Source organism: Manacus candei, unplaced genomic scaffold, assembly GCF_025592945.1.
Source record: "Manacus candei isolate 608988 ecotype Guabito, Panama unplaced genomic scaffold, ASM2559294v1 h1tg000011l, whole genome shotgun sequence".
Taxonomy (NCBI): domain Eukaryota; kingdom Metazoa; phylum Chordata; class Aves; order Passeriformes; family Pipridae; genus Manacus; species Manacus candei.
The window spans coordinates 31,887,540-31,900,298 of record NW_026138059.1 but is presented as its reverse complement, the minus strand read 5'-3'; the positions used below and the strand labels follow the sequence as shown (position 1 = coordinate 31,900,298).

At 34.7% G+C, this 12,759-nt stretch overlaps 1 protein-coding gene across 3 annotated transcripts in view; it reads left to right on the top strand.

The window, feature by feature from the left end:
• ASCC3 (activating signal cointegrator 1 complex subunit 3) overlaps positions 1–12,759 on the top strand; it is a 264,382-nt gene that overhangs the window by 209,370 nt on the left and 42,253 nt on the right. For all 3 annotated transcript variants that reach the window (XM_051778158.1, XM_051778157.1, XM_051778159.1), the window contains exons 33-34: positions 2,673–2,805; positions 5,333–5,458. In XM_051778158.1, the coding sequence (XP_051634118.1) occupies positions 2,673–2,805; positions 5,333–5,458 (259 nt within the window). The remainder of the gene's footprint in view (positions 1–2,672; positions 2,806–5,332; positions 5,459–12,759) is intronic.

The window sequence follows — 12,759 nt, the reverse complement described above, 5'->3', positions numbered from 1 at the left end:
CCCTTTCTCTTTTCACAAGAGAAAGTTTATTATTAAATAATCCTATGCTACACTAGTGATGTATACACCTAAGGACAATCCAAATATTATTTGGGAAGTAAATAGAGAGCTTACATCTTTTTAGTTATGCAATGTCTTTTCACCCGTGCACTCTTTTTCAGTAAGAGGAGTTTAGTAATGAAAAAAAGCTCAAACTGAAAATACTACAGGGGTTACTTCTTCAAGTAACCCATCATAGAGCTTAATTTAGTGGTTAGTGCTCTGCAGGAAACTTGGGATCAATTTCCAGACCAACTGTCTTGTTCAGAGATTCTGGTATGACCTGGGAGTTTATCCATGCACACTTGTATTCCGTGACAGGCTTTGGGTGATGTAAATAGTCTCGGCAGCGAAGTAGTATCTTGCTTGTGCCAACGGGAAGACCAGTGATGACTGACTTTATTGCTGAATGAGGAAAAGGGCCAAAGAAAGAAATCAACTGAAACTTTAAATTTTATGTTGAATCTGTGGGACTGTCAGAAATCAGTAATAAAGAAAATAATGTACTTTAAAGAAATCAGAAACTCAATAAGCATTGGAGACTTTCTATGCTGTTTTAGAAACCTGTTGTACAGGTACTCACAAAGGCTTTAGGGAATGCTGATACTTTTACTCTTTATTGCCTTTTTTAATTCAGGCAACTTCAGCACAGGGAGTTCAATTCCTGCTTTTTCAATAAGACTTGGGATGGGGGAGGGAGTGGATGGAATACCACCATCTGTGATGGAAGCATTCAGATTTTGTTGTCTGCACTGCAACAGAAAATGCAGATTCTTTACTTTATGAAGAAACATGTGGTGTCGTTTGCGTAAAGCAGTTTTATTTTTAACTTTCTAGAGAATATTTGTGCATCTGGAATTTTTGTGGATAGGTAGCACAGTTTTGCAGCAGCAATAAAATGAAATGTAATTAATTTCTTTCTGAAATACTTCCAAAAATTTCCCAGTACTGTCTTTAATGCTGCCCTCAAGTTATGCCTTCGCTGGTCCATCGTGGTATTACTTGGTTTTCACTACCAAAGTTACCTTTCTGTTTCAGGAATGCATTTGGCTCCAAGGAAGCAGCTGAGGGCAGAATGAATCACTGTGGAGTGTTCAGTAATTTCAAAATAAGCAAGAATGCTTCTTTGAGTGAAGTCAGAGGTTTTGGGGAGGGCCTTTTCTCAGTTACCAGACATTTATTTAGTCAGCCAGTTGGATCATATTTAACATTTCAGGAGTTTAGTCGAGTGATTAAAAGCGGCCAAGGAACATATAGTCAGTAAAGAAAATATTGGGTTTGTATAATTACATAGTGGATATTGGCAAAAACAATTTCCTGATGCTTTTTAGTAAATCCATTTCCTATATGGTATTATGCACAATTTAATTTACCACATTAAAGTCGTTTCATCACCCTCCTGTGCATACACCTGTTCAGAAGCAGCAGATTTAAATAGTTTCATTTTTACATTTTAATGTCACTCCTAAACTAACAAAAGGAATATACTGATAAAAAACATTGCTGTCTATATAGCTTGTCAGTACATAAGTGAAAACATGTTACTCAAAACTCACCATTGGGTGTCTATTTCTCCTATAATGGTCCACTGATGTATCCCATTATCTCTGGATTTTCTCTACCCAGCTGAGCTTTGGGCCAAAAGCTTATTGATTCTGAACTCAAAGAAATCTCTTTTCAAAATGCCCAGTACTGCAAGCCACATGTTGGGCAGGTATGATAGAGCTCATAGGGAATAAACAAAACATAAAAAAGTTTTAAAATAAAGATGTAAAACTTACTTAGGAATTGCTTTCCATTGTTTCTTCTAAGTTAAACAGCAGTTGGAGGTACCAGAAAGGAATCAGAGCTCTGTTGAGCAGGACACAAAACAGCGTGTGCAGATGCACTTCTCAGATAAGACACAAACAAATAAATTATAAGCATACTTATCTTAGTGGGCAGCTAGCAAGTTGAGCATGTTTTGCATAAACTAGTATTTTCAATGTTCGTAAAAGTCATTAACTAGTATGTGCAAGTAATGGTGTGTAGGCAGAGTAGTAGAGGTAAGCTTTAGCTGTATCAGCTTTTAAATTTGTATATTGTGATCTGATATAGGGACAACATAGGATATGAAACCATCTCTAATCCTGTGCTATTAACTAATATAACTTGTCATGAAATTTGAGTGGTAAATAACATCGCATTCAGGAATTAGATATTGCCTTTAGCATTTTATCTCTCAAATACTCAAAACCTAGGAAATCATATCTAGCAGAAAAGCTTATATGAGAAACTTGCATAAATGTGAAGTCAAATATTTGAAAATTGGAAAATAATACACAGTTGTCATTTTTGCCTTCATGAGTTTTCTTACTCATCATCTTTAATTGCATATGACCAAATGAGGGATGGATGTGGAATGGAAGGAGACTAGATGAAATTTGTATTAGACATAAGCTTGGATTCTGTTGCAGTGGTGGTCTTTCAGTATGCAGGAGGATAAGTCTCTGCCAGAAAGAAGTTCATCATAAAGTTATCTGAGATAGAAAAAAAACCAAAAATCCTGTGTTGTATATTATACAGACATAAATACGTTTATTTATGCATCCAAGCAAATACATTTGGTTTATACATTGTTATCTCTTTGGCAGATGTACTTCAGATGATGGGACGTGCTGGCAGACCACAGTTTGATGACCAAGGAAAAGCTGTAATTCTAGTTCATGATATTAAGAAAGACTTCTACAAAAAATTCCTTTATGAACCTTTCCCAGTGGAATCAAGGTAAAGATAAAGCAAATACTACAAATGAGGGACAGAGGAAGTGGAAACAAAATTCCTGTGCTGGAAAACTCCTACATATTGGAGTCAAGAGGAAGATAATTTTCAAAAAAATATTACCCATCTTTACCCATCTTTCTCCCCTGAGTTTTCAAGCATTTTTGAGCTCTTCAGTCCATTCCCAAATAATACTACAAATACGTCTCTGGTTCAGGTGTTGTCTCAGACATGTAAATGAGAACACAAACTGCTTTGAAGGGCAGGGTTTAGGAGGACAAGTATACATGATTATCAGAGCCCTCTTCGAAATTCTGTGACAAATTCTTAATAGCAAAACGTAGGTGAGTTTCTAACACTTTTTACCTAGAGTACTTGTATCATTATAGATACTACATTCTTCAAAATTTCACAAGTTCAACGAGAAATCTACATGGTGTAAACTCTTACTAATACACTTTCAACATATCTTTCCTTTCAAAATTTTAAGATTTTTGTCAGAAATGTAGAAACACTACCTTTTTGCAGCCTCTCTGAACTTAGTTTGCTGTCTGGCGTAATGTAATTTGTGCCTTGGTTTTGATATTTTTAATATTCTTAGTTGTTCAACTAGAAGCTCAACTCCTGTAGATGCATGTTTCATGGAGGATTTCTCAGACATCTGATAAAGCATGAACATTACTGAAAGCTTTTCTCAGTGATGAAGTATTGTTCTCCTAAGGAAACTTCATCCCTCAACATAAGCAATAATGGGAGCTTTATTCTGCTCAGGAAATTTGTAGGAGCTTGAGAGTGCAATCCACCTATGAAATGTAGTGGAAATGGACTGGTGTATTTGAAAATTAACTTCTGTGGTGCACAGACAGACACATAATTTTTTCAAACAGAAAATGTGGAGACATACATTTCATTTCCTTAGGAAACCACACTTTTTTAACATAGAAATTTCATTTAGCACAAAAGGCTAGGAGTTGCACTTCTTCAAAATGATAGCAAATAAGTCAAAAGAGTGGTGTGATTAAAATATTGATGATATATCCAGACTGCATGGCACTAGCATAAACTAAGAAATATCTCTGTTCATTGGTAAGTGATGTTTCTAAATAAAGAAATCATATCTTCAATATAACAATAGTAATCACACCTTTTTCCTGTTGGGAAGACTATAAATAGTCTGGTTCTGGTAGCTCATTTTATGTGTATATATTTACTTTGTAACTTGATATATTCCATCTTTTACTATAAAGAAAGAATATTTGATAACCTTTCAGATGAAAATTGACATATTAATAACAATCTCCCTAAGTTCTGTGTAGGTTGTGAACCAATTAACTTAGATTTGTCTCGGTCACTTTTATGATCAAGTATTTGAAGAGGCTTCATGTCTTCAAAGAGAAACTATCTGAGTGTTTTGGAGGGGTTTTAGTTTGGAATGCTTTCCTATCTCTTCTGCCAAAGAGCAGATTTATCAGCTTTGTATAGTATTTCCAATTCGTAAAATTAAACTTAATATTTTTTTAATTAAAGTTTTTCATAAAAGCCATTGTCTGTGTATTAGTTGTAAGACTTGAGTACTCAACTCATATAACAGGCCTTGTGCTCTCCCTGATCATAGGCCTCAAACACCACACATTAGAAACAAAAGAAAAAGCACTCATTATTCTGGAATTGGATCATCTGTCCAGTTTCTGTTGGACAATCTGTGTAGAACACCTGCAGTTCTGACCTTTAGAAGCATTCAGTCAGCAGTATAGAGCAGTAAAACAGCTACTCAAGCCAAATTATTCTTTACTTTTAGCAAGAGGGAAAGAACATTGGGAAAAGAAAAAGGATTATAATATGAGAAAAATTAGATTGAACCTTAAGGATATTTGCAATTCTCTGATTGAACTCTAGCCAGGCATGATCTCATTAGATACCCTAATGGAGGTCTTTGTTCCATTTAATGACACAGTATTTTATTTTTTAAGAATGACTTTAACTGCTTTTGTTCTTCTGTGTTTTTGAGTTTAGATCTTTCTGGGTAAAAGTAGCTGCTCTTCTTTTTTTCTTTTTTTTTTTAACATTGGATGAAGATGAGGCAAAATCTGGGGAAAGCAGTTTTGATGTAATTTTAATAACCCTCAAGTATTTGTCGAGTATTAGCTAAGCTATTGCCACTGTTTCATTTCCTGTTTGTCTTTCCAGATGATTCTCTATTGGATTAAACCAGCATGATCATATGGTCAACATACAATATTCACAAGTTACCACTGAGTAGCTCCATCTGAATACACTCCATGAATGACTTAAACTTGTGCATTCTTGGTCCAATCAAAAAATAATTTGAGCTTCATTCCACTATCATGTAAAGGAGATGACTGGCCTTGCAATTACGTTCCCCCTTCTTCCGCTCTTCTCTTTTACCAGAAGATAAATATATAGTATTTTCAGATTAAAAGTAATAAACCTTTTAATGGACAACTCTACAAAATATATTACCTGTCTTTGTGATTGTAAAGTCAGCTAAGTCCTCTTGTTTCCTGTTCTTCAGCTTGTTAGAAGTGCTGGCTGACCACTTGAATGCTGAAATTGCTGCTGGAACTATTACATCTAAGCAGGATGCAATGGATTATATCACCTGGACTTACTTCTTCCGTCGACTTATAATGAACCCAAGGTGAGTATACAATACAAATGCAATTTATTCTCAAGGTAACTTGAGGTTAGAGTTGACACAAAGGTGATCCGTCTGCTGTTGGAGCCTAGAATACTTAGCAGTCTCCAGTGTAGGAGCATTACTGGCCCACACATGGAATAAATCTTTGTGTGCACATTTTTTTATAATTTTTTCTCTAAATATAAACGCATTTTTTGGCAGATAACTTTACAGCTTGGTGACAACTATAAAATAGCCTTATTGAGATGACTACATCAGCATCCCTAAAATAAAATTCCAGATTATCACATTCTTTCAGATATTGTATTTATAATGCAATTCTTTTTTTTTTTAGCTACCACATTGATGTGTTCTGCCCAGTTTTCTTTAGAAAATTTATTAAGACCTGGACTTTCCTAATAAATGAGAGAATAGCTATCAGCTGTTTCTCTGTGATAAGGTTTGCTTTCATTAGGGTATCCTGGTGAAACCATGTGTGCAATATTTTTGATGATTGCTATCATCCTGCCTAGCTCCAGCTGGTATGCAGATCATTCTGAGCTGTTCCAGCTATGTAGCCTGCCTTTGTCACAATGCTGTTTTGGGTAAATGGTATGTTACCTGCCGTGTGATCAATCACTCACCTGCCAAAATAATGTGGCAAATAAGGAATTAATCATTTAGATCACTGCATATTTTTTAATGTACTCCAGAATGTTGTATTTCTGAAATCATGTTAACATCCATAACATTTGGCCAGATTTTCAGCTGAGTTCTTTATGGGCAACTGCTGCTGGGAGCCTACAGGTTATAAAATAATTTTCTTTGATCCTTTTTAGTCTTTATTAGTTTTGAATTCTGAATCTAGTCCTATGCTGAGGATCTCCCACAAAACAAACAGAATTTCCATCTAGTCTTCTTGAGAAATAAAAGATGCAGAGTGTTAGAACTGTAAACTAAGGAAAACATATTCAGCCTTCTCACTTCATAGCTAACAAAATGCATACATTTATATGGAAGGTATTTCTCTTCTGAGAGTGACAAGCAGCTAGATTCTGATTTTGTGTAGGTTAGATGTTGTATTTTTTTAGTATAAAGAATAAGTATTGTTACTTTAAAATGTCTTGCTCTTGAATTACTGTGGTAAAGTTCTTTAGTTGATTTGATTTTGGCAAGCTTTGATCATGTGGTATCTGTGGTAGGTAGATTATTAAAGACACAACGTATAGCCCAGAGGTAAGTGTAGAATATAGAAATATTGTTTTAATTGAATAGGCAAGGTCTTCCCAATATAAAAGAAGGTTTCCACTGGAGGTTGGCATGTTGACTGACAGTCCTTTTTTCTCTGCAGTTTCTTTACTGTCATGGAAAGCTAATTCTGGAGTTATCAATTTCAAATTTAAAGCAAAAGTTCTGTTATTCTGAAAGGATTGTGGGAAGAAAGTTGGGAGGAGAGGGGAAGAAAAAACCCATTTCATAATGAGATATAGAGCCTTCGTAGCGAAAAGTAAGATGAACAGATCTTGAGTAGTCATGACCATAATGCTAGGATAGGAATGTCTGTTGAAATTTCTAAAGAAGTTGGAGTCTTCCATTGGAACGCCACACATGCAGGTTGGAACAGTTCACAAATTGAGCTGCTTTACCCCCTGTGTCATCCACACGGGTACTCAGCATTCCTTTTGTATTTAGTCATGAAGGGAGAAAAATGAAGGATATTATTAATTCTCTCAAAGAGATCACTTCTAGATACAAAGCACAAATGTAATGAATGTGCATGCATTCCATTCTTTGATAAGATAATAATATGAAGTTTCACCCAAAGTTACTAAACTATCCAGTTAGTAGTTTTCCTGGACCTACTATCTGGGGTATTTCCAGACCTCCTACAAGCCAAGCAAACAGTTCCAGTAGTCAGTGTTTGAATGAGATACATCCAAGGAAAACTGAAGTTTTATGAACAGAAGTCAGTGATAGTTGAGATAACTTTGAATAAATTGCAGTATGAATGGAGTTTACTGTGCCATAAATGAGCATATGAATTGATTGATATTATGAAACAAGAACTATTTGCAGCCTGTAATAATCCAAAGATTCTGGGGGTTATTTTTTTTCAAAAGAGTAGGGGCACAATTGCTGATTTTCGGTTTACCCAATACCCACTCAGTGTCACTTGATAGAAGTGTTCTTTATCATGTCCTACCCCAAAGCAATTTTGTTGACTTTCCACTGTGAAACAAGAACTATTTTCCAGACAGCAGGTGATTGTACCTTAGTAGTGAATAAGTAATTCCTGTATGCATGATTATTAAATTGCCTTGGGATTCATTGGCATAAAAATCATTGCGTGTGATGCTGTAAATCCCCAAAATAATGGGGATTAGATAATATGCAGAAGATTTATATTCTCATTTATTGCCAGTTTTAGCTACTTGTATGTTAAAGCTGCATAAACAAATGTAGGATCATCCTATTCCCATCCAGTATCATAAAATGCCTTACAGAATGCTTAAAATTTGTACTGTTTAAGTAATGGTGATCCACGTTTGTTGTGAGATAGAGATCAAAGTATCCTTTTGCTCTAAGTGTCCAGGTTTCTTTGAAACATCAAGTCATTATGAAAGTTTTTCTGGCAAACTTGAGATAATTTGTTAAACTTGTGATTATTTTTTTTAAAGGTGTGGAAAATCTTTGCATGTTAAAATACTTCTTTTCATCAAACCATTTTAATTTTCTTGTTTGATGAACCTCTGTCTTTCAAAATCTGTGGAATGGGTTTTAATAGTCTAGTTGAGAGGAGCAATTCTGCTGTTGATTTGGGGGAGTAGAGTAGCTGAGTGCTAGTTTTGTTTAGAGGCACACCAACTAGTTGTGCACATGCTGTTCAGGAGATGATGTGCAAACAAGAGGGGTGGTCCAAATAAAACTGTTTATCAAAGTGTATCAGTCTCAATATCCAGAGTTTCTTCTCTGTTCTTCCCCATGTTAAGTCAAAGTTTCTGTGCTACTTCAGTCAAGTACTACAACATGTTCTCCTTTCCACGTAGAGCTGTGGTCGATATGTTCTTTACTTAGTCAAGGTCACACATGACAGATCAGTGAAGTATCCTGTTCTTTGCAAGGGGCTATTTTGACAGGTCCATCTATCTTCCTTCCTTGTCTGAAATGCCTTGATTATTTCATTCTTTTACCTTTATATAAGTTTATATGCTGCAACTTTCTACAAAAGAGAAATGGCTATGGGAAACATTTTCTGTGAATCAGGTTATGATACTTTCCAGATACGTGTGCAGCAAAAGAGAAATAGAAATTTACAACATATGTAAAGTTAAGCAGAATCAGCTTTCATTTGGAAAGTTAATTTTTAGATATTCTGAGAGCACATATCACATCACTCTTAAAATGTGTGTGGCTATTTTTTTGTATTTATAAATATATATGAGAGTGCATCTGTGGACATGTACACACTTACAAAATCAGTTTTCTATGTAAATTCCTTGTGAAGACCTGAAAAAAAAAATTTTATTAATTCATTCTGAGAATTATTATTAGGGTTTTTTTTTCACTTTATATCAGTCTTACAAAGTTTTCTGGAGTGAATGAATAATACAGCATAAATTATAAATAAATTATCTCAGACTGCTGCTCTTATCATCATACACTTATGTTTTACTTTAAATTTCAGTTTCACAGTATGACTAGCTGAGCATGTGAATAAAATATCTGAATACAAATTGTAATTATATACTGCTCCAGTATAGTTTTCGGTATTGAGATGACAGGTAATATCAGGATAGAAGTCAGTCAGGATAGAATACATATGTTGTTTCAGTGACCTAAATCACAGTTATTCGGAATCTTGGGGTTAGTTTGGAATTGTATCAGAAGGGGGAATTACTGAAGAAAGTTAAATTAGCTAAGATTGAGATAAAATGAAAAGGTTTGGCAGTAGCTACTAAAAGAAGCTAGAACAGGCAAGTATATTACACTGCAGTAATTACCAATATTCATATTTTGAGTTGGTAAAGAGATATTTTGCGGGGTGGACTCTTCCTTTTACAGTGACATTCAGATCTGTATGCATGCTCAGATACATATGCATTTATGTATATATTCCATAAATGACAGCTATAGACATTATTATGAATTTCGTTCTTTTGAATTGTTAGGGTCACAGTGATGTGAAAAGTACAGGACTGTAGTTCATGGTATGGTTTTACGAAATATTCAGACAAATAAAGTTTTTCTTAGTCTGTCAGACAGGGAAGCCCCAGGGTGCTGAGCATTTGAGCCACCTTCTATTCCCCACTCTGCTGCAATCTTAGGTGAGAATACAAAGGTGAAGACCCCACGTATCTGCATTCAGAAAGCAAATTCACATAATTGTCTTCCTACTTCTGGGTATGATTTACCTGTACAAATTGACTGTTGGAATATATGATAGGAAAAAGAAATGTCCAATCAACATGTAAGGAAATGTACGTGCGTCTATTACCTCTCATTTCTCATCAACACATCTTGGGAGGTAAACTTTCTTGTAAATGTTATGATTAGAAGCACTGATGTGGAGGAAAATACCTTGATGATGTCAGAGAAGTTGGACTGGTTTTTTGTTCTTACATAGCCACAATGTACAGTATACTAAAAGCTGATTAAAGATAGCAGTGTATCTATTTCTCATACTTGGCATAAGCAAATATACAGATGCAAGAAAATATGATAGAAGTAAAATACAGAAAGACATAACTGTCTGCAGCATTTATGAACACTGTAATGCATTTTAGCAAACCAGTCATGGATTCCAGAATCAATCAGTAATACCTTAAAAACAGAAGTGAGTTGGTACATTGATTCATAGCTCTCTGGCTATGAAGGTTCATCAATTGTGCCATATATTCCATACCATTTCCATAGTACCATTTGAAGATGGCAGCTGCTGAAGGCCACAAGCTGATGAAAGTAAATATAATTGATGAATGCAGTAAAGGGACTTACAAAAAATTACTATCTATGCTCCTTCATACTTGTTAATAACAAAATTCTGCTTTCAGAACTGTAAAATCTCAGAAAGCACACTTTCTTGCTATAAACTAAATGCTGTGGATTTCATTATGTGTGTCACCATTACTACCGTATAATCTGAACATAAAAAACATGGTGCTGTAACAAATGACTTCACAGCATTGACAGTTATAGCAGGACCATTTCAAGGCTGATGAAAAATTTCCCAGAGAGATCTCAGGTCAGGTTTACATAAGCTAAACAGGAAATGATTGCCACCATTCACATTAAATCCTAAATGTTTTGTGTAACTTCATCTACATTTTATGTTCCTGCACGTCTCTCTGTCTCTCTCAGCTGATGAAATTCCACACTTCCTTAGATTAGAGAAATAAGTTCATGTTTCACAGTTTGTTGTTCTTGCTAAGCTCTACAAGGTTTGGGGATTTTAAATATGTTTTTAAAAGAGAATAAAAAGTTTCTTCAGCTTTTGATTTGTTTAAATTTTACATACTTTGTAAATTTTTATGATACCTAGGGGTTTGTTATTGCTTTTTCCCTATGGACTACTAATGGAAGTTAGCCTGTCTAGCCCATGTGCTAGATGCTATTAGGATAAAACTGCCTTTGACTTTCACACCTCTCAGGGGACGAGTAATTGTTGTGTTCAAACAGCCTGTAATTGTGATCCCGCTGGCTTTCTCAGTGCGCTTCTGGCTATTAGAATCATTAAACAACTCAGCACCTGTTAACAGCATTGTAAATATTCAACCCTGCTTGTGTGCAGGTTGAGTCCAATATAGGAGAAGGCTTACAGAGCCCAGCCTCATAAATTAGAGCTTCTGACAAGTCAATTATTGTGAAACTGGGCTTCAGTGTGAAATAAATGAAATGGTGTGCTGATAAAAAGGTAGGCTGTCTGTTTATAGCAAAGGGAAAATAATGACTAGATGATTCAATGCAGTGAGCATGAAACTGCATTGTTTTTATTCTTTATCTGTAATTAAATAGATAGGTAATATGGCTTCATAGAGGAACTCAGGTACAATGCAGGTTTTATACTTGGAGCATACCAACATGCAGAATTCAACTTGCATTTATGCCTGCACATTGAAAATACTGTCTAATGTCATGATACCTCTGTTTACACCAATGATTTTAACACAGTCTTTGAAGACGAATGGCTTTGATTTTTATTAGGGGAAAATGTGCTGAATTACCAAGAAGATCCTGTGGGTGTGCTCAAAATTATATTTACCCCATTGCAAACAGTAGTTAAAACATACTGGTACCACTTCACTCAAGATTGCAAACCATTTAAAATTTTTCTTTACATTGTTTTATTTGTAGTAGGCAGCTAGATATTTACTCCTTTGAAAAAAAAAATTACCAAAAAGCTGCAAATTTAAAATTCACATAATTTTTAAAAGGCATTATAAATGCCTTTTATGATTATAACTTCAATGTTAAATATTACAGATTAAGCAGAGCACAAGATAAAATCTGTTTGAATTAGTGTCTTAAATTTAAGTCCAAGTTAAGAATTTCAGCGTACTGCCCATGTTTCTTCCTTTGTTTTATCAGTATTAATCATCAGTACTGCAAATAAAAGTGCTGAAATTATATGGTGGAAGTCTGAATACCATGACAACAAAGTGCCTTAATTATAAGCATTTCAGTGGTGTTCTGTTCAATTTAGAGAAAAATACTAATGAATTATTTGTGGTTTAGGTGTATGAAATAGAAAATATTTTCACATCCTTAAACAAGTTATCTAGCTAATTTGCTCAATTATTTTCAAAAGGTAAACAAAATTTTACAAAGTGATTTCTGCTAATAAGCAGAGACTAAATGTTTTCAGTGGTGTCAGGCAGATAAAAGGAGCAGGTGGAAATATTTACCGTTTTGTATGATCACTGTGTTACTTCAGTAAATTTAAAAGGGAACTCATGAAAATTAGGTTGCATCAAAAATACTGTTAAAGTACTTTTTCTACAAGAAGTTTTCTTTGCATGAGGCTGATAATATATGGCTGTCTACCATATAAAGTGTTTTAGTCAATACAGATATTTCTCTCAGTTTGTTTTGGATTTGGACAATAGCTATGTTTTAAGCATGAACCCATATAAAATGTCGGAGTTGAATACTCCACTGCCATATATCTATGCTTTGTTGTTGTCTAATGTAGCTGACTACTATCAGAACAGATTTTTGTAGTCTTTTTCTTACGGTAGTACTCTTTTACTCCTACTTCACCCAATTATAAGTAAACATTCAAAGCTTCACAGAATTAATCCCATAATTTGGAATTAATAACAAGA